This window comes from Penicillium canescens (assembly GCF_028828765.1).
Source record: "Penicillium canescens strain IBT 15451 chromosome Unknown utg000006l_segment0_segment0, whole genome shotgun sequence".
Taxonomy (NCBI): domain Eukaryota; kingdom Fungi; phylum Ascomycota; class Eurotiomycetes; order Eurotiales; family Aspergillaceae; genus Penicillium; species Penicillium canescens.
Window position 1 is genome coordinate 1,022,405 of NW_026703968.1, and position 23,819 is coordinate 1,046,223.

General features: G+C 50.1%; 11 protein-coding genes across 11 annotated transcripts; 3 read left to right on the forward strand and 8 right to left on the reverse strand.

The window, feature by feature from the left end:
* Positions 1-221: 221 nt before the first annotated feature.
* On the reverse strand, positions 222-1,871 carry cwc2 (active spliceosome conformation promoter CWC2; the record flags this gene model as incomplete). The annotated part of the gene is made up of 8 exons (XM_058518081.1): positions 222-699; positions 762-822; positions 900-942; positions 996-1,089; positions 1,145-1,202; positions 1,263-1,287; positions 1,346-1,424; positions 1,483-1,871. 8 exons carry the CDS (start codon positions 1,869-1,871, stop codon positions 222-224), a joined length of 1,227 nt encoding a protein of 408 aa, XP_058368869.1.
* A 136-nt stretch (positions 1,872-2,007) lies between these two features.
* Positions 2,008-3,901, forward strand: N7446_009337 (uncharacterized protein). Its single transcript, XM_058518082.1, has 10 exons — positions 2,008-2,179; positions 2,245-2,273; positions 2,332-2,346; positions 2,400-2,424; positions 2,477-2,798; positions 2,859-2,968; positions 3,030-3,175; positions 3,237-3,294; positions 3,352-3,516; positions 3,594-3,901. The coding sequence occupies exons 1-10, from the start codon at positions 2,151-2,153 to the stop codon at positions 3,799-3,801; spliced, it is 1,107 nt and encodes a 368-aa protein (XP_058368870.1). The 5' UTR covers positions 2,008-2,150; the 3' UTR covers positions 3,802-3,901.
* A 119-nt stretch (positions 3,902-4,020) lies between these two features.
* Positions 4,021-5,382, reverse strand: cpa1 (carbamoyl-phosphate synthase (glutamine-hydrolyzing) CPA1; the record flags this gene model as incomplete). Its single annotated transcript, XM_058518083.1, has 1 exon — positions 4,021-5,382. The coding sequence occupies one exon, from the start codon at positions 5,380-5,382 to the stop codon at positions 4,021-4,023; it is 1,362 nt and encodes a 453-aa protein (XP_058368871.1).
* Positions 5,383-6,171: 789 nt separating this feature from the next.
* Positions 6,172-6,946, forward strand: N7446_009339 (nuclear transport factor 2 family protein; the record flags this gene model as incomplete). Its single annotated transcript, XM_058518084.1, has 2 exons — positions 6,172-6,655; positions 6,705-6,946. The coding sequence occupies 2 exons, from the start codon at positions 6,172-6,174 to the stop codon at positions 6,944-6,946; spliced, it is 726 nt and encodes a 241-aa protein (XP_058368872.1).
* Positions 6,947-7,048: 102 nt separating this feature from the next.
* Positions 7,049-9,116, forward strand: N7446_009340 (putative C6 transcription factor; the record flags this gene model as incomplete). Its single annotated transcript, XM_058518085.1, has 2 exons — positions 7,049-8,824; positions 8,895-9,116. The coding sequence occupies 2 exons, from the start codon at positions 7,049-7,051 to the stop codon at positions 9,114-9,116; spliced, it is 1,998 nt and encodes a 665-aa protein (XP_058368873.1).
* A 188-nt stretch (positions 9,117-9,304) lies between these two features.
* Positions 9,305-11,164, reverse strand: N7446_009341 (uncharacterized protein; the record flags this gene model as incomplete). Its single annotated transcript, XM_058518086.1, has 5 exons — positions 9,305-10,107; positions 10,182-10,578; positions 10,658-10,736; positions 10,790-10,932; positions 11,015-11,164. 5 exons carry the CDS (start codon positions 11,162-11,164, stop codon positions 9,305-9,307), a joined length of 1,572 nt encoding a protein of 523 aa, XP_058368874.1.
* A 56-nt stretch (positions 11,165-11,220) lies between these two features.
* On the reverse strand, positions 11,221-12,619 carry N7446_009342 (putative DnaJ domain protein Psi; the record flags this gene model as incomplete). The annotated part of the gene is made up of 3 exons (XM_058518087.1): positions 11,221-11,703; positions 11,758-12,419; positions 12,472-12,619. The coding sequence occupies 3 exons, from the start codon at positions 12,617-12,619 to the stop codon at positions 11,407-11,409; spliced, it is 1,107 nt and encodes a 368-aa protein (XP_058368875.1). The 3' UTR covers positions 11,221-11,406.
* Positions 12,620-15,559: 2,940 nt separating this feature from the next.
* On the reverse strand, positions 15,560-17,540 carry cp1 (putative carboxypeptidase S1; the record flags this gene model as incomplete). Its single annotated transcript, XM_058518088.1, has 2 exons — positions 15,560-17,350; positions 17,409-17,540. The coding sequence occupies 2 exons, from the start codon at positions 17,538-17,540 to the stop codon at positions 15,650-15,652; spliced, it is 1,833 nt and encodes a 610-aa protein (XP_058368876.1). The 3' UTR covers positions 15,560-15,649.
* Positions 17,541-17,821: 281 nt separating this feature from the next.
* On the reverse strand, positions 17,822-20,057 carry N7446_009344 (uncharacterized protein; the record flags this gene model as incomplete). Its single annotated transcript, XM_058518089.1, has 6 exons — positions 17,822-18,334; positions 18,386-18,468; positions 18,545-19,363; positions 19,427-19,702; positions 19,760-19,873; positions 19,958-20,057. 6 exons carry the CDS (start codon positions 20,055-20,057, stop codon positions 17,822-17,824), a joined length of 1,905 nt encoding a protein of 634 aa, XP_058368877.1.
* Positions 20,058-20,842: 785 nt separating this feature from the next.
* Positions 20,843-21,419, reverse strand: N7446_009345 (YbhB/YbcL family Raf kinase inhibitor-like protein; the record flags this gene model as incomplete). The annotated part of the gene is made up of 2 exons (XM_058518090.1): positions 20,843-21,246; positions 21,296-21,419. 2 exons carry the CDS (start codon positions 21,417-21,419, stop codon positions 20,843-20,845), a joined length of 528 nt encoding a protein of 175 aa, XP_058368878.1.
* Positions 21,420-22,060: 641 nt separating this feature from the next.
* On the reverse strand, positions 22,061-23,791 carry N7446_009346 (cytochrome P450; the record flags this gene model as incomplete). Its single annotated transcript, XM_058518091.1, has 5 exons — positions 22,061-22,235; positions 22,293-22,459; positions 22,527-22,637; positions 22,691-23,541; positions 23,590-23,791. 5 exons carry the CDS (start codon positions 23,789-23,791, stop codon positions 22,061-22,063), a joined length of 1,506 nt encoding a protein of 501 aa, XP_058368879.1.
* Between the last annotated feature and the right edge of the window lie 28 nt (positions 23,792-23,819).

The window sequence follows — 23,819 nt, forward strand, 5'->3', positions numbered from 1 at the left end:
CGAGTACTAGGGATGATACCCCCACCAGTTGATGTGTGATGTGTGTGATGTGTTGCGAAGTGATGAGATGAATGATGCGAGAAAGATTTATGAATATCAGCATGAAGATTTTGCGCGGAGGAAAGGGAAGGATTTTTTGCCAGGAGGTATCGCTGTTATTGTACATTGAAGAAATCACAAACATCATGAATTATTTGTCGAGCACGCTGGATATAGCCCGATTAGTCGCTGTCATCGTCGCTGCCGTAGGCTACCAATGGTCCACCGGCCGCTTTCGGTGCTGCAGCAGTAGTCACAGTTCCACCATTCAGACCACGGAGTGCTGCCACAGCTGAGCTAGAGAAGATGCCGCCGCTTTGCTGCTCGTACTGTGGCTGCGCGGGCATTGCAGCGGGTTCGATCATCAGTGACTGTTCTGGTGCTTCCAGCTGTGCGACTTCCTGGGTTGACTCCTCCAATTGACGGGTCCTGGCGTGCCACACGTCATCGGGAACGTCGTAGCCCTGTAGTCCAAAGCTTCCTTCGATCTTCTTGCGCTTCTTTGCCTCGGGATCGCGGCCTTCGATCTCAGCCACAAATGCTGCGGGGAGAGCTCGGCGGACGGCCTCGGCGGCCTGTTCCTCTAACCGGCGAGCTTCCCGTTTCTGAGCCATGGGGTTCGGGTCAACCGTTGCCCAGCGGACGTTGATAATTTCCTCACTGGAAGGGGGTTAGTACATTGGTAAACAATGATAGGATAGAAGATATTGGGTGAAACGTACTGGTCTAAGCTTTGCCGAGACATTGCTTCCTTTGCAAACTGTGCATTGGCTTCGTTTGTATCTGGTATGTTGTTAGTACGGATAGTCCAATTACTGCTACCCCATAGGATAATGGGGAGAATAAGACAGGACACTTACAGGTAACGAATGCCACACCTCTTCCAGTCAACACACGGATGCGCTGTAGACATAGTTAGCATAATACTCGGATATCATTTAGACGAGCAAACGTACATCGATCTGGCCCCATTCCGCGAAATGGCGGGAAACAACTTCTTCGATATCATCTGTGACGTGAATACGACCAACGTAAAGCGTCCGATTTTGGCTTCGAGAAGTTAGTAACGCTAGCCGGAATTTGTAACGAGGATACTGCAACTGACCGAGAAAATGACCCAACACCAGACATGTCTTCTTTGTAATCACTGTGACGGTCTCGGCCTGTTGCCCAGTCAGTAAGCTATCCTCAAAGGACCACACGAAATCGAAATCGATACTGACCGAAACAGTCTGTATTGGGGTTGAACTAGAAGCAAGATCAGTTAGAAACGAGCCATTCAAAAAGAGATCCAAGGAAGCCTTACTAGGTCATGAATTGTGGGCAGACGATGCAAATACTCGCACTCTGGGCCCTTAACACAAGTCCCCCAAGCAAAATGCGTGCTAAAGATGAGAATCAGCAAGAGCCGCACAGGTACGACAGTGGAAGATAAAAACCCACCAGAAGAAAGAACCGGGCACTCGATCAGCGCGCGTGTAACCACTATCCCTCGCAATATTACAACGACCAGGCGCAGGCTTAGAAAGCCCGTACTTGTCATCATTATCGCTGCTGCTCTTGTTGTACCAGATATTGTAGTCACCGCCCGAAGCAGCCGCAGGCTCAGATTTCGGGGCGGTAGACGGATCAGCCTGGACTCGAGCAGGGCGCTTCTTGCGACGAATGATCTTCTTTGTCTTTTTCACGGGCTCGAGTTGTCCGTCGGCTGGTGTCGCGCCTCCGGCGTCGGTTGTTGCCACGACCATTTCTTCGGTGGTGGATCCCACGGGTTCCGGGTTCGTGCTTGATACGGGCGCTGAGGGCGCCTCGGCAATGGATGTGTCTGCCATGGCTGTTGGTGTTTGAATTGGGGGAGTTGGCGGTGTCGAGCTTCGAGAGCTTCAGAAAATCGACGGGCAGTTGATGGGATTACATAAGGCTTGGCGGGTGCGGGATTTCGTTTTTGGTCGAAAAGATGCGAAGTGCCACTTTTTGATATTCTGTTCTCTGTCTCGGTTCTTGCTTTCTTCGTGCTGCAACCAGGCAGATCATTCTTTGCTCTTTGAATGAGAGAGTGCCAGAGAAATTTCTAGTGATTTTACGGGCGTCAAGCCTCAGAAACCGCCAACATGGTGAACATCACAGAGAAGATCAAGGAGTATGTTTCTCGGACTACGGCTTATTCCAATGATCCAATTTGCTGATCTATCTGTTGTAATACAGGATTGAGGATGAGATGCGTCGGACGCAGAGTAAGTGGCCTATCTCCAGATATCAACATATATCACCCCGCTAACCAATGCCCCGCAGAGAACAAGGCCACAGGTAAGATGAGCTCTGGCTATTCAGAGGATATTTGATCTGACGTTCCGATCCAGAATACCATTTGGGTCTATTGAAAGGGTACATTCCACCCCGAAACTCGAATCCGTTTTCGAGCTAACAATATCACCAGAAAACTTGCCCGTCTAAGAGCCCAGCTCCTGGAGCCAGCAGCCGGTGCCGGCTCTGGCGGTGGCATGGGATTCGATGTCAGCAAGAGCGGTGATGCACGTGTAGCTCTTGTCGGCTTTCCCTCCGTCGGAAAGTCCACCTTCTTGTCCAAGATCACCAAGACAAAGAGTGAGGCTGCCGCCTACTCTTTCACCACGCTGACAGCTATCCCCGGTGTGCTGGAGTACGGTGGTGCCGAGATCCAGATTCTGGATTTGCCCGGTATCATCGAAGGTGCCTCGGAGGGCAAGGGACGTGGTCGACAGGTTATCTCTGCCGCGAAGGTGCGTTTGATATCCGCTCTAATCATGGCGAAATGCTGACAATATTGGTGTGTGTCACAGACTAGTGACTTGGTTCTGATGGTTCTGGATGCTACAAAGCGTGCCGAACAGCGAGCCTTGCTCGAGGCTGAGTTGGATGCCGTGGGCATTCGGCTGAACAAGGAGCCACCGTATGACATTCATTTCTCATCTGAATCTTTGACAAAGACCTTGGTACTAACACAGTTCTAGTAATATCTACCTGAAAGCCAAGAAGGCCGGTGGCATGAAGATCACTTTCTCAACACCACCAAAGAACCTAGACGAAAAGATGATTTACAATGTGCTCCGCGATTACAAGATTCTCAACTGCGAAGTGTTGGTGCGAGATGAGAATGGTATGGTACCCCTACCACGTGAAGTATATTTCATCATTCTGTACTAACTTCAGAATTGCAGCTACTATCGACGACTTTATCGACGTGATCATGAAGGATCACCGCAAGTACATCCGCTGGTAAGAATTACACCAATCACAAACACCACACGTGTACCCACTAACCATTTCTATCAGTCTCTACGTCTACAACAAGGTCGACAGTATCGGTCTCGAATTCCTTGACGCCCTCGCCCGCGAACCTTACACAGCCGTGATGAGTTGTGAACTGGATCTCGGCGTGCAAGATGTTGTCGAGCGGATCTGGAAAGAACTGAGATTGATGCGTCTCTACACGAAAAAGTATGCATCACCAGCCCTCTCACGGGTCTTACAATTTTATCATCTGTTTAACGGAACTAACTATGGTCTACCTACAGGAAGGGCGAAGAACCAAACTTCGACGAGGCACTCATCGTGCGCAGAGATTCCACTATCGAAGATGTGTGTGACCAGATCCATCGCACGATCAAGGAAACGTTCAAATATGCGATGGTATGGGGAGCCAGTGCGAGACATGTGCCGCAGCGAGTGGGATTGGGACACATGGTAGCAGACGAGGATGTGGTATCGATCGTGGCGAAGTAAATTTATGTTGAGCTCGAAAGCGACGATAACAATGTTGATACGATTACAATTAAAAGCTTAAGATGTGAACAAATGACATACGAAATACGAAGTATGGTTTAACGCTAACGTTGTTGATTTGACAGAATCATGAAACTATGAACAAAATATAAGAACCTGAAAATATTCACCCAAAACCAAATTGAATACCCGAGCCAACTCCCTCACACGTTATGAAATTTAAACAGCGCCAGCGGCGGCGGCAGCAGCGGCAGCAGCAATGTTCTGCTGGCCGATGGTAGGCTGGACGCCGACACGCTCGTTGGGGAGCAGATCAACCAGCAGGGGGCTGGGACGGCTGTCACGCTGGGGGTAGAGACCAGCCTGGCTGTTCTTGTACTTCAGAACGCTGTCGAGGTAGATGTCGAAGAGGTAAGAGGAGTCGAGGGGACCGCCCTTGGCCTCGGGGTGGAATTGGGTGCTGAAGATGGGACGGGACTTGTGGATCATGCCCTCGTTGCTCTGGTCGTTGAGGTTGACGAAGTAGGGCTTCCAGTCGGAAGGCAGGGTGGAAGCATCAACGGCGTAACCGTGGTTCTGGGAAGTGATGTGGCAGCGGCCAGTGCTGAGGTCCAGAGCGGGAATGTTGTGAGCCCGGTTTCCGTACTTCAGCTTGATGGTGCTGGCGCCGGCGGCCAGAGCCAGGAGCTGGTGACCCAGGCAGATACCGAAGATGGGGATCTGCGAGGTCTCCATCAGACGTTGGAGGTGGTAGACGGTGTCCTGGCAGTGGGTTGGGTCTCCGGGGCCGTTGGAGATGAACACACCATCGAAGTGGTGAGCGACCTTGTGGATGGGGTAGTCGAAGGGGAAGACAGTGACACTGGAGCCACGGTTGACGAGGCTGCGCAGAATGTTCTCCTTGACACCGCAGTCCAGGACGGCAACGTGGGATTGGGGGTCCGCAGCGCTGATGTGGAAGGGCTGCTTGGTGCTGACCTGGCGGACCAGGTGGATTTGCTCAGGGTCAGTGAAGGCTTCGTCCTCGTTGGCATCGTACTCCTCGCCAACGGTGATACGGGCCAGAGAAGAACCCTGCTCACGGAGGTAGGTGACAATGGCACGGGTATCGACACCAGAGATGGCAGGAACACCCTCACGGGCACACCACTCTCCCAGACTCTCAACGGCAGTCCAGTGACTGTACTGCTCGGCCACATCGGCAACAACAACACCAGCAGCCTGGAGGTTGGGCGACTCGAAATACTTCAACAGACCATTGGGGTCCTTCTCAGCGGAGGGAACACCGTAGTTGCCGATCAGAGGCTGGGTGAAAACCAGGATCTGACCACGGTAGGAAGGGTCAGTCAAGGACTCGGGGTATCCGACCAGCGAGGTGGTGAAGACAGCCTCGCCGGAGATGTTGGAGCGAGCACCGAAAGACTTTCCGCTGAAGATAGGGCCATCACGAATGGTGAAGGTGGCAGGCTCCATGGCCGCACGCTGACGCACAGTAGCCATGAAGCGGACCTGAGCAGGACGCTTCATGGAGGCGAAAGCAGCGGCCCGAGGGGGCATTGCCTTGAAGAGATTGAAGATCATTTTATGTATAGAAATTGAGTTGTGTAGAAAGCGAGAGGCTATTCAGTTGATGTTGGCTTTCCAGAGGTGGTCCGAGATGTAGTCCTGGGAGGTGAAGATCGAAGGTGCCAAACACATAAGCGCGACTGAAAAGTAGCAGTCAGGATATGGTAGAAAAATGGAGGGGTCGCTATTTAGCAAAACATGGGGAAGTTTTGGAGTTGAGACTTGACGAAATTCGAGAGGGAGAAAAGTGGAAAGAAACGAGGATTTTCACCTTTGAGTCAGCGGACACGTGCTTTCACCGACTTTGCCGGACCCAGCCAATCAGAGGTGGGCAAATTCCGCTATCGGCACTGTTATGTAACGATCGACCACAATCCACAATGATATCAGAGATAGACAGGGACCAATACACGATTGAAACAGAAAGAGAAAAGAACGAGTTATCGAGAGAGGATACTTGCTTTTATATGCGAAAAGAAGCCATTGTGCGCTATCTACACCGCACTGTGGAAACATGCAGTAGCTAATGCACTCCACTGGATACTTTGGACTCGAAAATAGTAGTTTTAGACACGTTCCAGCCGTATCAGCAAATAGGGTTGTGTCACTTGCTAGGGATCTTGTGTTAGGGTAGCCATAAGACTCGAAGCAACGTTGCTCAAAGGCAACCCTACAGTAGATTAATCAGATGGGAGATACATAAGAAGGCAATTAGCACGCAAATAATGATCCGGCAGACGCCTTGTATGTGAATTAACCTAAGCTATGATCACCTCGCGGTGTATACTTTGGGCCCTGGCATGCATGCCTGCGGCAACTTTTGGCCGGTCCATCTTCACATTGTTTGGCACTCAGACTCCTTTTCACGCTCAAACCGACTGTGACGGGACTGGAATTGTCGACCCCGACAGCCATTGCAACGGCACCGGAGTCGTGGACGATCCAGCCCCGCATGAACGAGAAGGCTTCAAGTTTGAGAACCCTTCCACCAAGTGCAAATATGTGTCCCAGATGCACATCTGGGACTCCTTCAAACACCTGGAGAAGGACATGAGCAGGCTGTTCACGCTGATCCATAAAGATGTGGCCTTCACCGTCGTCGGGCACCACCCGATCGCCGGCCGTTATCACGACCTAATGCACTTTTACGTCAACGCCCTGCGTCGGGTCAGCATGTTGTTCATCGACCATGCAGATCTATTTGAGATCCACCCGCAGCACATCTATGGCGGATGTAACAGTGAATGGTCGGTGGAGGAAATCCAATTCAAAGGCGTGATGAACTCCGGTGGGGACGGATATCTTCCGAGCTCAACCGCATTGCTGACTGGTCACAGGCGAGAAATTCGATATCATCAACGTATGGTTCACTCGGTGGTATGAAGGCCAGATGGTTGAGATCCGTACGTACATCGACGCGCCGATGATCATGGATGCGCTGCATAAGAACGAGATTTGGTGGAATGGCACGACTCTGCGGGACAACCTGCTCTACATGCCGGGGCCAGCGGGGATGCCCGATCTCAAGGAAGTCGAACAGCTGTTGGGATATCCCAATGGCAGCAAATATAAGGACTGAAGATGAAGATAAAGATGAAATGAGGGGAGATTTTATAGTCTAAATTGCTTGGCGGTAACCAATCTTCTTCACCTCCGCAATGTTCCCCGTAGTTCTCCAACTATGTCCGAGTCTACGCCTCGTAAGCGCTCTCGTCTTGCCTGCACTTCGTGCCAGTCACGGAAGCGCAAATGCTCAGGTGGACAGCCCTGCAGCACTTGCGCCCAAACTGGCGGGGAATGTCAATACAGTGCGCGTAAGAAACGCGCCAGATCCCATAGTCTGTACCGAGCGAGTCTGTCGCTCGACGAACGTCCAGATGGCTGGCCCAATTCCCTTCCAGACCCCAGCACCGCTAGCAGCGCAGCTCAGTCTTCTGCCATTCACGGCGATTCCGACGTGACCCATTCCATGGCTAACTCCGGGGCCGCGTTCGTTCGCAAACTCGGGTTACGAGTTGACCCTGCGCGTGCACCGCGATTGCACTTGTTCGCGTGGAACGTGGGTGAGAGGCGTATGGCGCCAACAGTATCATCGTCGCTCCCCTCATTGGGTACTACGGCGTCCGCACCGACAACTATCACCAATATCGTTTCACCGGACGAGATGCGACGGCTAGCAACAATCTACTTCGAGAAAGTCGACCTATGCTATGCTTTCCTGGATCGCAAGAAAGTGTTTACTGGAATCACAAAGCGTTGGGAATCCTCACCATCTCCCATCGACACAGAACACCCATACGATGCCGTTCTATGCGGCGTCGCAGCCTTCGGGTATTTATTCTCGCGGCGCGAGATCATATCCCAGGAACTACGACTCATTGAAACGGCACGCAACATCTTAGACAAGAGCGTACTTGCTGCAGAAACACCATCAGTCGACACAGTGACCGGCTGGGTTCTACGCGCCGCTTATCTCCGCATGACAGCTTCACCGCACGCAGCATGGATGGCCAGCTGCACCCTGATGCATCTCATCGAAGCCGCAGGTCTGCACCTGCAAACCCCAGACCCAGAAACAGCAGGTCTCCTCCCGACCTCACCAGCTGAAACACACACCAGCTCAGACAGCACAGACACACAGTCACCCAGTGACCCAGAGACCCGCCGTCGACTCTTCGGCATGGCTCGTCATCTCAACACATGGACCTCTTTCGATCTAGGCCGCTCGCGGGTCATCCTCCACGGCGCAACAGCCCTCTCCCAACCTTCGACGTCAACCCAAACCTCACTCCATCCCCATTCCCAAACCCAAACCCAAATCCAAGCACCAGCACCAAACCAAACACGACGCAACCACCCCCGCGCCGACCTCTTCCACCTCCTCCCCCTATCAGAAAGCCTAGACCCAACAAACACACCAGACCTCCATACTGCCCTAAAACAAGTCCTCTCCCTAACATACACAGAGCCAAGCCTAATCCTAGTGCAAAGCAACTTAATGCTCTGCATCTACCGCCGACTCCGCGCCCAATCCACCTCCCAATCCCCATCCCCATCCCAATCCACCTCCACCTCCACCTCCACAATCCCCCCAAACCTCCTCTCAAAAATCCTAACGCTAGCCTCCCGCAGCCTCCGCGCCGCAAGAGAAATGGTAGCGCAAGCCTGTCCCTGGCACCAAGTCGCTAACGTCCCCTTCCAAGTCGTATGCTCACTACTGGCAATTGATAACCGGCCCGCGTTAGCTTTGCTGGGTGATGCTATGCGCACGCTTAGGGAGGTTATGGCTGCTTATGATACGGCTTCTATGCGGGAGGCGTATTCGACGGCTTATTTGCTTGTTGCGTTGCATCAGCGACGGAAGGAGGATGATACTAGGGCTCTGGCGGAGGTTTTGAGGGTTAATGCTTCGGATGTTGGGTGGGTTGATGGGGATGGGTTTGAGGGGGTGGTGGTGGTGGGAGTAGGGATTTTGGGGGGATGTGGTTGTTGACCAGGGCAATGGCCATGGACAGCAGATTCAACAGATTGAGAGTTCGACTCAGAATTCGACTCAGAATTCGACTCAGAATCAGAATCAGAATCAGAATCAGAATCAGGCGCTTGATGAGTCTGTGGCGCCGGTTTCTGATGCTGAGTTCTCGTGGCTGGGTGATTTGATGATTGATATGCCTAGTTTGCAGAACTTCGATCTGGATCAATTTCTCATGACGGATGTGCCGTGGCCGTTACCTGAGATGGGGATTTGAATTGGATGGATATGATGGTAACGTTTATGGATGACGGCATTAGAATCTTCTATAGGTGCTATGGCTATAACAATAACGCCCAAATCCCTGTTCATAAAATGCTTATGAAAACCATGAGATGCCCTTCGAACAAGAAATCATAAGTGAACAAGACAACGCTAGTCCAATATGTAATCTAATACGAGTTTTCATTCCTTCTTATCATGCACAGTCTTCGATGGCTTCGATCCAGTACCAGACGACCAAGCCACACGAGCGAGGCACCACAATACCCAGAAGAAGCCGAGCGTGATAACCACACAGGTTCCCAGTTCGATATTCTTAGATCGGAACAAGCCTTCATCTTCGAGTCGCAGGACAGGGACCTCGATATCCTCTACAAGGCGCTCTGATGTAGGCTGAAGCTGGTAGAACACAGTGCGTGGACCGAAAAGACCGTCCCACCCTAGATTAGTGCGGTCGAAAGGGTTCACGCCCATTTTCGTTCCTTCTTCTGAGGTACATGCCCAGAATACGACTGGCCAGGGGACATATGCGGTGCGGTACCCTGTTTCTGATGGTGGGAGGTACCGGAGGTGCAGGGGGATTGTGACTGTCCAGTTTGAGGAATCAGATGGGTTGGCTGAGTCCTCGAGTGGAGTTGCCAGCTCAAGGAGCCAGTTTGAGCCCCAGCGGTTGACGACCCAATCTGGGGCTTCGAGATCCATCTCGCCTGCCAGAGCGCGGAGCGCTATCAGGTTATGAGACTCGAGGAAGAGGTTGTCTGGTGTTCCGAGCTGGTATTGGTCTCCGAAGATGGTGGAAGGGAGTGTTAAATATGTGTGGAGTGCACAGGTTGCCTCGCTTGGGGCAGGTGGTCGTCTCAGAGATGAACGGGGCATTGAGATGGACATTGTTGGATGTAGACCTGTTGGGGGAGTGAATGAGACTGTGTAGCTGGCGGGCTCGAGTAGAGGTTGGTGTCGGGAAGGGAATGAGAACATGGTTGGTTCTGCATGAGCGTTAGTCGAGCTGTTCCGTAGCAGTTAGGGATAAATATGGAGGCGTTCAACTGCCGACACATACTTAGTTTCTTGTCCTCTCCAACAACAGCCAAAAGGCCACCCATCTTAATCTCCTCAGGCTCAAGCCCTGGCTCGGCACCCAAGATACCGATCTCAAGCTGATCCGCAGCAGAAGCAGGCTTATCGAGCTTCTCTGTCCAGCCACCTTTAGGGGAACTGGTCCAGAGACCGGACACAGTCAGGGCATGTGAAATGCTATCATAATCGATATCCATGCTGTCCGAGGAGAGAAGCGAATCGGCACGAGCGTGACACTCGGTAGCATCTCCGCTCTGTGTACAGATTGAGTCCCGTATCCATTTGTTGAGAGATTGTAGTGACTCAAGGCGAGTATGGTATTGAAAGGAAGCCGACGAAGCGAATCTCGTCGAGAGAAGCGGGGGTGTAACGAAGGATTCCTGTACAGCGTATGGAAGTTAGTTCAATCACATAGCCAAAGCGAGAGCAGGACAAAGCTCCTTAATAGCGCCGACATACCTCTGGATTCGAACAATCCTTATATTGAGCACCTTCTCCAGGTCCAACGACCGTGCGGAGCAGCGAGCACAATGACTCCCTATGACGAAGTCAGCAACCATCCATCCCGCCGCTATAAGGAATTAAGCTCACGGGGACTCATTTGCATTCAATGGGGTATAATGCACATGTAGACCGGGCGAAACCCGGCTGGCGAAAGGTGCGACGGCATCGTAGGACCGTTCGGAGGCCCAGCGGAGGTGGAGCTCATGGGATTGCTCGAGGATAGCGCGTAGCTAGACGCCACAGAAGAAGAAAGAAGTCAGCGACTCTGTGTTTTCCTAAGTGCAGTTCAATGGGGCGATGGGCTTTGCTCACCTCTTGTGGGAGCTCGTCTAGTCCGACCGTGATGCGGTCCTCCCGCGCGGCGTCCAAGTCGCGGACAGATAGGGAATTGCTGGTTAGAACAGCTTGCTGGGGCTCGAAGGGCGCATTGATGCGCTGGATGTAGGTGATCCTTCGTTTCATGGTTGTATTTCGTAGTTGATTGCAGTGTTAGAGGGTAGAGTAAACAGACGTGACTTCTCCAAGGTCTTTCTCCGCATCTCAATCGGGTTAGATTCGGTGCGTTACGATCTCATCACATGTCCATTAAAAGTACAGAAATTATCTACAGTTCAGCTCTTGTCATAAACATTCATTTCCTTTGTCGTTACTCCGAAAATCCAACGCTCCATCCAACGCCAGGTATATGCTAATTAAACACGATTTCACGGCAACACGTCCTTGATAATGTCTTTTTGGGATGACGTCAGGCTGGTCGGGAACTTGACATTGACGCGGACCACGAGGTCTCCACGCTCGCTGGGGTTCTTGGAAATCACCATGCCGAGGCCAGGGTAGTGCTCTTCGTGGCCAGGCTGGGTGGGACCGGGCTTGTTGACGCGGATGGACTTGCCGTCGATGGTCTTGACGATACGCTCCCAGCCAGTCAGTGCTTCCTTTAGGCTGAGTTCAACGGTTGTGACGAGGTTATCTCCAGAACGCTTAAAGGTTGGGTGGTCAAGCTGTCATCAATTAGTATGGGTCGTTCGAATTCATAGAATAGGAAAATCACTCACCTCCTTCACAATCAGATGCACATCCTGTCGGCCGCCTTCTTCTTGGTCTCCAATGTTGCGGTACTTGATCTTAGAGCCAGCACGCAGTCCAGGCTTGATGTTGGCCTCCAGAGTAATCTCCTGGGTGGTGAGCTTGCCCGTTCTATCAAAGGCCTTGCTCTTCGTCTTAACCTTCTTAGAGACACCCTTGAAGATCTCCTCCAGGGTAAGCGGCAGATCCTTCTCAATGATGGTAGGTTCAGGTGTAGGAGCGCGCTTAGGCTTCGAGTATCCAGCGCCCGGACGGCTTCTGCCAAATCCGCCGCCGCCGCCGCCACCAAGCATTGAGAAAATGTCATCCTCGTCAAAGCCGCCCATACCACCGCCGCCGCCGCCGCCGCCACTGCTCTTGGCGAAGTTGCGGAAGATGTCGTCGGCATCACTGAATCGGAATCCGCCGCCGCCGGGGCCGGTTGAGAAGTGGAATGTGCGACCTCCGCCTCCGCTGGGCATGCCGCCGAAGTTGAATCCACCGGGCATGCCTCCTTCGAAGCCGGCGCCACCACCTCCGCCTCCAGGCGGTGGTGGAGCGGGTCCACCACGCATCAAGTAGTCGAGGCCATACTGGTCGTAGACCTTGCGCTTTTCAGGATCGGAGAGGACTTCGTAGGCTTGTGAGACATCTGGTGAAATGTTAGTAGGGTATGGCCAGTGCGGGGTAACCTTGGAACGTACCTTTGAATTTCTCAGCAGCCGCAGGGTTGTCTTTGTTCTTGTCGGGGTGGTGCTTCAGTGCAGCCTTGCGGTAGGCTTTCTTAATTTCATCTTGCGAGGCGTCAGGCTTGACGCTCAACGCATCGTATAGCTTCGTCTCAGCAACCATGGTGCGGGGTTGAATTGAGTTTTATGTCGAAAAAGAGGCGATCCAGGGAGCGCCTCAGGTTGGAGCTGCAGACTTAAAAGGAAAATGCGTTGTCTGACAGGAAAAGAATTCTAGAGTGAAAGAGGTTGCGGTGTACTTCTCGAATGATGTAGAAGGTTCAAGGCGGGTATGCAGGTTGCAGGCGGGGTGATTGTAATGGAGATATGGGGTGATTGTAATGTAGGTATGGGGTGACAAGGTGACAGGGTGAAAGAGGAGGTAGAAGAGAGCTGAAGTATGAATGGTGTAGCCAGGGATCAAGGCTGGAGTCTCTCTCCAAGTCAGTGGCGTGTGACGTCGGCGGGTCGAAAGTTCTCGAAGCTTCGACACATTACAACAAGTCGATCAACGACCTACAGTGTACCCGTAGAGTCATGTCTGTCTGCAGATACTATTTTGAGTCGCTTTACAGTTATTTAAGCGCACCTTTTGAGGGTCCAGCTGCGGCATCAACTAGGAAGATCCCGCGATCCATAACATCATGGGCCCCACAATTATGTCATTGTCTTTGCTAGCCCTACCTGACTGCAAATGTATATAAATTCTATTCAGACATAACTAAAGTAGTTACATGGGTATTGAAACCATCTCCCACCTAACGAAGCCTCCCAATGCCTTCACTGAATCACAAAAGGGTGGAAATGAAGACGCTGCTCAACGACAATGCGAGTCGATGCTGTTCAAGATGAAATGGATACAGCACCCTGTCGCAGTGCAAGCAGTTGGGAACATGCAGCCAGCTATGAGACTTCATAGAATTGTTTATGAAGTTAGCTGGGGATTCGCTCAAGGGTGGATGGGTCGACTTACCTCTCTCAAGAGAGTGCCACACCGAGGTACACATGAGTGAACACCAGAAAGATGTGAAACACCCGAGCGAAAAAAGAAAGCATGCCCTCAGAATGCCATCTTCACTGGGCGAGACCGAAGGGCTGTCTTCAGTGGGGGTGTTCCAAAAATTTTGCAAACGTATCTGCGTCGAATGACACAGTACCTGCGGAATGATCCGGTAATCATTGTCGATAGGTATGCGGGTTGCCAGAGGATCCGCGGACCGTTTTTCATGTGTGCGGGGTGTTGGATGATGTATGGCAGGACATCGGCGTGCTTGTCCTCTGCCTTAGAATGTCATCTTCACTGGGCACAACGATCTGGTGGTCGTTGTTTGTTTTGGATGCGGGTTGTCGAAATGTATGCGGAAACCGGATGGTAAGTGTGAACGGCGATGGAAGGGTTGGTGAGAGTTGGTGAGAGTTGGTGAGAGTTGAGGGAGGATGGGAAGAGAAGAAGAAGAAGGTAGAGAAGTGGAAGAAGACAGCAGTCGAGTCATAAGGTCTCGTGCACCAGAATTTCCTAATCGGGACGACCTCAAAAGGGGAATGAGTCGACCGCCAGCGATGGGAAATGAGTCACCCGACAATACGACCACGGCTGCAGTTCGGCAGATGAGTAAAATTCGTGAGCCTGGATTCTATCCAGAGTCGATGGGATCTTGCTATTGCACTCACAATAATACTGATATAGCGAATCTATTTGAGGTCTTGAGCTTTGAGCCCGCTCAAGCAATGAACTGTTCCTATTCCCAGACCGTAACTAGAGGTCCTGTGCCTACTGGTTTCACGACAATATACGTAGATGCACGCAAGACTGAATACCGTGAGTGGCTCTACTAACCTAGAAGCCACCCAAGGACAGTAACCCAAAACTGTGTCCATGCATGCTCAGTCATAGCTATCTACCTACCGTACAAAATGTATCTACGGACCAAGAGCCCTGCTGACGCATTCTACTAGCATGACAAGGAACGTTGTTGTCCAGAAAATGAAGGATTGGTGGAGTTGAAAAGCCGTCAAGAAGTATTCTTCTTCGATTCTTCGAGGGGAAGTACCGTTTAATCGAAAGGAACGACCTAGATTCTAGCAGTAGACCAGCAATGTGTGTTCAGTTCTGATTTGTGTATCGTTAGACTGCCATGCCTTCGCGGGAAACCGAGCGGCCAGGTAATGCCGTAGCAATAGATGCACAGACTGTTAGCAAACAAGTATGTTGCCGCATACAAATGCATCACTTGGAGCCATCATCAGAAAGGACGGTTTACTTGAAATTGCATGTGATTAGTGAGTTCGAGTCAGAGGTGCAGATTTAACTTACAGCACGACCACGCTCGGTTTATCTATTGATTACCTCAATAAGATAGACGAGTATATCTCAGCTGATATTGTATGATAAAAGTTGGTACGGCAACGTCTTGATCCTGTTTCCTCTTGCGAGAACCTCTCACTGGACTCGCAGTCTTTCGGTGTCACTTCTGTACAGGTGTATCCTGTTGAGTATTCCAACTGTCCCCACGAGTCCGTTTGAGATATACCCAGCAGACTGAATAGCTTGTTAGTCATATTACAGTGTGTTTTGTAGTGTGTCATACCGAACCCGGTGTACAATGCGATCCGTGGTAAATAACCGCTCGAAACGATCAGCGGCAAACTTGTCAGTCAAATGTATTCTCAATATCACTCTCTCCCCCAGAGATTACCAGTTCATGCCAGTTCATGAATGCATCGTAATGTCAAGAATATGTACCCATATAGGTTAAGCATTGCACTTCAAACCATGGTCTCTCAATTTATCGAAAGGCCTGTTGCTTGCTCTGCCCGAGCAACAAAAGCAAAAACCCAAAGATAGTCGGGATCTAAATGAAAGTGTATATGGATACCAAGTTAAAAACAGGGAATTGATCTGACTTACCCTTTTCGCGAAACCCCGAAGCTCCTTGAACTGAGTGCTAAATAATTCTGGAGCTTCTAGAAGTTTGCTACTTAGATATCTCAGCCAGATCGGAGGTTCGTTAATCCTGACTGACAAGTAAAAGACCGTTTACGGACGGAAGACAAAGCAGTTATCCACAGAAAATATAACTTATTTGCATTATCATGACTGTGCCTTCAGCAAAAAGACACTGGGCAATAAGTCTTCATGTACATTGTATCAAGTCTACTGCGATTTTCCATCAACAACAACCCAATCCTGAATGAGAGCAGACCCATTCATAACAGCCTCAATCTGCTCATCAGTGCAAGTTGCTCCAAGAGAAAGGATATAACAAAGCGGCTCCGGACTCTCAGGAACCTCATTCTTGATATCCCAAGTAGATGCCGGACCATGCGTGGTATACGAGGTATTGCGAGCAGTATTGAGCTTACCAGTAGCAAGATCACGATTGAAAAGCGAACGGTAGAAGATCTCGTACGCAGTCTGGGGCTGGTAAGCCGGGACTTCATGGCCAGCTTCGTAGACCCGGGTAAACGAGAAGTTTCCATGCTGGCGGACTTGACCACCAATGTAGGAGGAGTTGGTGTGAAGAGGGGTGTAGCCCGCATCCCGGAATCTGGCAGCTTCGGCGTAATCGACCAGTAGACTGACCTCCTCGCCGCCGATCCAGTTGCAGGCATAGTCGCGGTCGCCGTAAACGAGTGCAACCTTGATACCGGAGTCGAGGACGTAGCCGATATCCTCGAGGTAGCCTCGCACGTCCGAGCGTGGGTAATCTCCCGTCGAGGAGAAGGCATAGTAGACACCGTCGTTCGATTCGGTGAAGTTGATTGGGACGCCCAGTGCGCCTTGCACCCAGTGCTGGTTCAGCCAGCCGAGGAAGTATGGCGCTGGGAATGGGTCTGGGTTCTTGTGTGCAATGTCGTAGTAGCCACGGTCTGCGTATTCCAGGTACACGCCCTCGACGCTATTACTGCAGAAGCTGTCGGCCTTTTGGCATGCCTTGTTGACGGTTTGGTTGTTGCCGTACATTTGAGGGTCGCCCTCTGCGGCTAGGGCACGGCACTCTGTGATCAAGTCCTTGCATCCACCGGGCCGACTCCATGCGTGCATGGCTTGGTCGTAGATAGTCTTGTTGATGGTTTGGATGTCGTAGGTGTTGTTGTAAGCCATCTGGATGTACGAGGGCTCCTGTACTAGAAGATCGACACAGCCATTGATGATACCCAGGGTATCCAAGTGGATATAGTGTGAGTCTTCTGGGGTATGGATGCTGCCATTGGCGATCTTCTCGTTCTGCTCCTGGAAGAAAGCTGCGAAAGACGGACCGTAGCGACCGCCATAGGACTCGGTCCAGATGCTGACCCGATCATCATGAGGCTTGTATTCGGGGAACTCGCTGAACCAAGTCTGCGCAAAGTGCCAGAGAGATCGTGCAGAGTTCTCAGTGCTGTTTGCTGTCGCAGACTTCTTCTGACTAGTCGTCGTACCAACATAGAAAGTGTTGTTCTGCTCAGGCACTCCGTGGGTCCAGTCGGACAGGTTCCATCCGCCGTTAACTTGGTCGAAGGTACCGTTTGTCGGCACATCGTAGCTGAAACCAACTTGATTTGGTTGGTCAATGTACAGCATGTTCACGTAGTTGTTCCATGACCAGGGGTTCAACTCTGTCGAATTAGAATCCTCGTTCACTATACAGGGTCCATTTTCCTGCATGAGACCAATCATGGAGGAACTTCCAGGACCGCCATTCATCCAAATGGACAGAGGCGCATTCTTTGGATCATGGCGAGATTCGAAGAACCAAAAGAAAGTGTTTATAGGGTACTTTTGATCGACATGCACGTCGTCCAGGGACCCCGGGGGCAAATGAACATATCCCGAGTACGATCTCACCCCTGGCGTAGTTTCACAGATTCCAGGCTGTGCAATTCGTCAATATCTTGTAGTAGTTGTACAATTAAAGGAAAATGTGTCGAACCTCTTTGTATGAAATCTTGACACCATTGTGATGCTTCGACTCTACCACCTTCAACCCTTCGGGTGTGGGAGGGAAATACTGGGCAGCAGCAGTTGCTGCCAGAGAAGCGGTGATCAAACATGAAGATCTCATTGTTGGAGAGGTAAAGAAGCATAAAGGGGGAAATGCACTAAGTTATATACGTCGATCAGATGTAACGATAACGGAGCCAAGACATGCATCTTTGCCTAAAACACCTCTGAGTCAAATCAGGCATCTTTTATTGGCATAATTCCCTAAATCATGCACGGAAAACTACAATATATAATGATTGGTTCGGACGACCGACGGAGCTACGGGAATGGTCGATCACATTCTGATTTTCTCAATCTAAACCCGCCTCTTCCCAACCTCCCCAACCTCCACCTCACAAATCACTGCAACTGAACACGAAACAAGTACTGCAGGCGAACCTGAGCTGGATCCTGGACAACATATTCCGGATGGTAAAGCCCGCTGGCATACACTTGCTCAGGCGGAACCCGCACATCCGGAATTTGAGTCCCCACAAAGTCTTCATGAATACATCCAGCATCGCGCCATTTCGAATGAACAGTAGCCGCTGCATTGGTGACTGAAAGTCCGGTACCTGGCCTGCCCAGCTCGACTTCGCACAGCGCCATCAATGCCTGCTTTTGTCCTTGGCAGTAGCCTAGCGATTTGGTCGACATGTCGGCAAAATAGATTCCCGGACAGAATCTCTTTCCATTGGCACTGCAAAGTCCGCCATGGCGTAGTCCTTGACTCAAGATTCCTGCAAAATTGACAGTTGATGAGCCGTGCCAAAGGAGTCGCCGGTCTCCAATCTCGGATGTGTTTTCCTTCTCCCACCGAGCGAAGCGCTGCATCTCACCTGGCCGCTTCAAGCGGAAAACACTAACAACTTGCTAAAGTTAAGGGTCAGAGCGAAGTTTCTAGGGGAAGACAAGATGACCTACCTTGAATTGTCTCGCGTGTGCTTTTCTGGCCGAGCCATGGAGATAATTACAAAGCTCCACATACTCCTTTGAAGTTTGATCCACTAGAAATGGTTAGATTGATAATCGTGTTTAAAATTGGAAGCAGAAGGAGGCGGGAAGAACATGAATTCTTCTCACCTGGGGTCAACTTTGCCAGACCGAGCGCATGGGATATCTGTCTCATTGTCATAGATGTGTTCAATCTGCTGTTTTTTCTTCTCAAGATGTTACTGGCAGTGTGGAGCTTGATTGCCAAATCAAGAGTCATCAGTTCGCCCATGATAGGAGCAAGCCCGGGCTGATTGTAAGTAAAATCTTGTGCACCATTCACCATCAGGACAGAATACAGGTTGCACAAATTATCAACTTGCGGACCACAAGACTTCATGGCAATCTTTCCATAAAGTTCCACAATCTTTCTCAAAATTGCAATCCCAGCCTGAAGAGTGTGGCCTTTGAACTGCCCCGCGAGATCCATCCTACGACCATAGGTGCTCATCGAGTTGACAAAGCGTTCAAAGTCACCCTTTTTAAATATGAGGCCCAAAACATCCTCAACGCTTTGAGCGAATGCGCATTTCTCGCTAACGAGAACAACAGGCTCTTCGTATTGAAGTTCCAGAGATACGAACCTGTCATCTTTTGGAATTTCGTGCCTGTCCTTCCATAACAGACCACTCTGGCTGCGAAACCTTCCCTCGAAATCGCATCTGGCGCCGTCCAGGGTGTCACAAAACTCTTCGTGCGTTGTACTTGAGGGCTCATCTCGAGTAGTGGGAATTTCACGTTGCACTTGAAAAACATAATACTTGTCTGAGTTGGAATCCAAGATAAGTTGGAGTCGGATAATAGAAGTCGCTTGAGACCTCTTTTGGCCTTCAACATGAGTGACGGTGTTCATGAGTGTCGCATCCCAGATTTCCCCAGCATCGTCCATCCAAACCGACAACGTCCTGTCTAATATCAATCTATGGTTAAACCAAGTACCAAAGCAGAACGAAAGGGAAAAAGGGAGCTGACCTCCATCGGTAATAATTTCGGAATCCACTAAGGCAGCTAGCTTTGCGAACCTGATCTTTCGCTCATCCTTGGGCTTCTTCAAGGAACCGACATCTTCGTCGTCAGAGTCAGATTCTCGCGCACGCTTATTGCCTGTCAAGTCAGTCGCATTCACAGCATTCTTGCTCTGCAGCAACTTGTACTGCTGGACTTCTTCAGGGCTTTGATTCTCGATGCTCTTCAGCAGCCAATCCACATTGACAATATGACACTCTCCCGACGCAATAGCCCGATCGACTGAGAACGAAATTCATCGTTAGCTGCCTTCTAGGTTGTTGTTGATTTTCGGATTACCTTTGATGTGTCCCTGCCTGATACCAGTGTGCGTTGTGACGAGATGGGTGCATTTACTGACGTCCATCTGGGCAAATGTGGCGCCGCATTTTTCGACCATTTTTTTGATGTGGCCTATACATTGAAAGATTATCGCCTGTATCAGTGACAGGTTCTGCGTAGATATTTCTACGCCGAGGAAGAGAGGGGATTACTAACGATGCTGATACCCAGGGATGTTGCCACTGGCACCGATCACCAGACCTTTCAGGCTGTCCATCAGCTTGTCGGTTTCCTTGTCGGCTTTCTTGTCAGACATCCCGAAGAGAAAAGTGACACAGTTCCTAACAACACTCAATGCTTGTAGCTTGATGAGCAAGAGAAGAAATCACCAAATATGTTCAAGTACATAAACAAGAGAAAGAGGGCGGAAGAAAACTAGCCCTTAATAAGTAGACCATGGCGGTGTTTGAACAAACAATTAACAAAGAAATTGTCAGCGGTAAGTCGGATTTACCCTTCCATGCCAAACTTCGTAGGGGTTATCCTTGAAAGATATCCCTGCTCGATTAGCTTATTTTGTCTTGAGCTACAACAGTGATCATAAATGTGTACACAGTGCCATGAAGTATTCGACAGTTTCTATACGAAACCCTCGAAGCGAGCGTACCTCTTCATGTACTGCTTTCCCTACTTTTGCCTCTCTCCTTTCACCTCTCTTTTGTCTATTTACGAGTGCCCAGGTTAACCATCTAGATCATATAAAGGCGGGAGTGTGAAAGACTTATGACCCTGTTGTATAATCAGAAAAAGCTGTTCGCTACTATCTCATACTAAAGCCAGGAATGGAATTTACCAGGAAATTGCAAGCGTTGTCAGCGAATATGGATAACCTTCTGCCATTAACGAAGCCCACCTTACGAGATACGAGGTAGCTTTAACAAATCATATTGACTTTGTTTTTGGGTACAGCAAAGTAGCACAAATTGGCTGACGATCAAAGAGAGCAAGTGAACGCCTTGGAAGCAAGACTCAATATTAAAGCAGAAAACGCCATATTCTCCGGAACTTCATGTGCCACGTATCAGAGTTGATGAGAATTGCCTAGTTGCTGACGAACCAGTTGAAAGCGACAGGGGGACCGAGGTTGATCTTCTCCGCCCAGGCATCGAAATCATAACGGATGCGGCCCATGAGACCCAGTTCCTTTCCATCAGCTGGAGAATGATCCTTGTGGTCAAAGCCCTCAGGCTGCTCATACAAGAAGAAGATGTAACGGTGAGGAGCGCTGCCAGGAGGAGGAGCCGGGCCAATGTAGTTTGCGACGAAGGGTGCTTCGGACCCCAGCACAGAGGAGTCACCAACCTTCACCTCGGATTGGATCCAGTGCAAAATTGGGCCCAGGACGCTGAAAGAGGGGAAAGGCGCATCCATATCCAGGCTGACGACCAGGTAGGTCCTGGTGGGGGATGCGCTGGAAAAGGTGAGCTTGGGAGGAGCTTGGGCCTCTGTCTTTATGTCAGTCTTGATTCTAATGCCTTGTGCAATCGATCTCACCCGAGCGTGGGACGAACTGTCCGGGCTGCACGTTCTCACAGCTTCCAACAGTCAGGCCGAGGACCTTGGTCTTGTCGGCCTCGATGAGAGACATGGCCCTCTTGAACTGGTTGTCCGATGGCATTTTGGGTGAAAGGTGGAAGATTAAACAATCTGGAATTCAGATGAGGAATTGGGATGAGGTTGAAATAAGGAAGGAACTCAAGTATGGGTTGCTCAAACAAAATAAAGTTGCACAAGCTTTGGGCCGGACTTAACGGAGATAGGCCTTATCTCTACCTCATTTTATACTGTCTATTGCCGTCACTATGACAAAATAAATTCTGCCGGCATCAAATTACTACGACTTACTTGGTTTTACTATCCTAGCTACTTATCCTAAGCACTACGTTGCTTATAAGCCTTTACTTAAGTACCGTATATAGGCATCCCGTATGGCCAGGGATTAAAGAAAGAAGGTAAGAAAGATGGCCTTACCTTATTATAGCTAATTGTAGCATTTATATTGTCGTGATATACCAGGCGATGACCTTTTTTGCTTTTTTTGCGGTGAACTACTAAACTTACAAAACCAACTCCTACCCATTTGGCCCGCATGTAAATGTGAAAAAAACAACACCTCCCGTTCTCAAATTTCTCCAAAGCCCCGGTCTCAAGGTATTGTTTTGTTTCACAACTTATTTAAGTTATCCTCTCGGGAACATGTATTGGCATTCTATGGCTATGGTGTGGACATGATGTTGAGATCGGAGAACCAGCAATACTTCACTCCTTTACCACGCCAGTGACGATAGCACGCACACTGGTGTTACCCTCATCAGGATAAGGAGTTCCAAAGTCACGCGCAAAGGCGATATTTTTCTCGGTTGTCTCGAAAAGCTCCATATCGAAGCGACGAACAAATGTTGCGATTACGAGGAACAACTCCGCATATGCCAAACTATAGGTTCACGTTAGCAACAGATCGCGAAAATAAGCAAAAGCTCGATTGGCCTACTTCATTCCCACACAAATCCGAGTGCCCTTTCCAAAGTTGACCATGAATCTGTCCAACCGCTCTCCTTTTGCAGCAGCACGCAGCCATCTCTCTGGGTCGAAAACGTGCGGATCAGGGAAAATCTCGGGGTCAGTGAGAACAAAGTAATTGGTCTCGCTCACGCGGGTCTGATTTCAAGTTATATCAGTACAAATATGTGAATCCCAAGGATAAATTAATGGGAAGTTTTCTTACTCCGGGAGGAATGGTGTAATTCTTGTACACTAGCGCTTCAGTGGGTGCGACACGAGGGGAGCGACTTGCAATCCCAGTGGACACGCGCAGTGTTTCCCAAACAACCGCCGACTATTAACCAGTTAGCAACCAGATCAGTTTACAGAATCTCACACAAAACGAACCAAATACGGTAACTGTTCAAGCTGGCTCCACGTTGGGCGAGAATCAGGCGTAGGCATCACCGTCCGCAGCTCTTCTCGCAACTTCGTTTTGATGTGTCCATTGGAAAGCAGACGAAAAGCAGCAATAGCTAAAGACCGCGCAGTTGTCTCAGTGCCACCGATAATCAGGCTGAATCCCTCATTGTTCAGGCGTTCCGCTTCGCGCAGGTGCTCTGGCATGCTCGGGCCGGTGATAATCTCCATTATGGGGTGAGACTTTGAGCCGGACGATTTGCCGCCTAGGAACTCCTTTGTTCGATGAAGGAGATCTGCCTTCTGGCCCATCAGCGCATATGCGAATGGGTCAAGCTTTACCAGCAACCACAGCGGAAGCGACTTCATGACGGTTTGGATGATTGGGAAGAAGAATGAAAGGTGGGCGAATTTGAACAGTCCATTGAGTCCATCTCGGACTTTTTCGTTGAAGTCTTCATGATCGAGGTTTCCACTGTTGAATCCATAGGCATATTGGTGAATGACATCGGAGGTTAGCCCCGCGAAACCGGCGTCGAGACTGACGGCTTTGTGGGATTCGTAAGCGCGCTTGAAATGTTGATCCAATTTGTCGATATTCTCATGAATCAGGTATTCTATGTTGGTGACTGACTGTTTCGAGAAATATCTTTCCAGATGCGAGCGCTTCTGTCGGTGCTCTTCTGGGGAGACACTTGAAAATGCTGACCCCTCGAGATCAAACTGAGCAACCAGCAGAGGATCCTTCTGGCGTCTGCGCTTGCTGGAAGCATAAATCTCATCATAATAGTTGGGGTCCTTGATATGGACCTCGTGAGGAGTGACGCGAATAATGGGTCCTAATGCACGTTAGTGTGATGGTATTCCAGATCGCGCAATATACTTACCATATATCTTGTGCAGCCTCTCCATCTCCCAAATGAACATTCCTCGCTTGACCACATTGAAGTAAAATTCATAGGCCCCTGTAATCGCAGCAAGCTTAGGCCCCGGAATTTTGCTGAGAGGATGGAAATACAATCGATATATGCTTTTGGCTACGAGGTAGGTGACAAGAGCGCCAATCCCCAATAACAACAGACCAGCCATATTTATTACTGATCATCAAGACCCCAGG

Bases quoted from the DNA above. Each gene is read 5' to 3' on its own strand.
- N7446_009337 (XM_058518082.1), top strand. From the start codon at position 2,151: ATGGTGAACATCACAGAGAAGATCAAGGA. The intron at 2,799-2,858 runs GTGCGTTTGATA...TGTGTGTCACAG, and splicing joins AGGTTATCTCTGCCGCGAAG to ACTAGTGACTTGGTTCTGAT. The intron at 3,517-3,593 runs GTATGCATCACC...GTCTACCTACAG, and splicing joins ATGCGTCTCTACACGAAAAA to GAAGGGCGAAGAACCAAACT.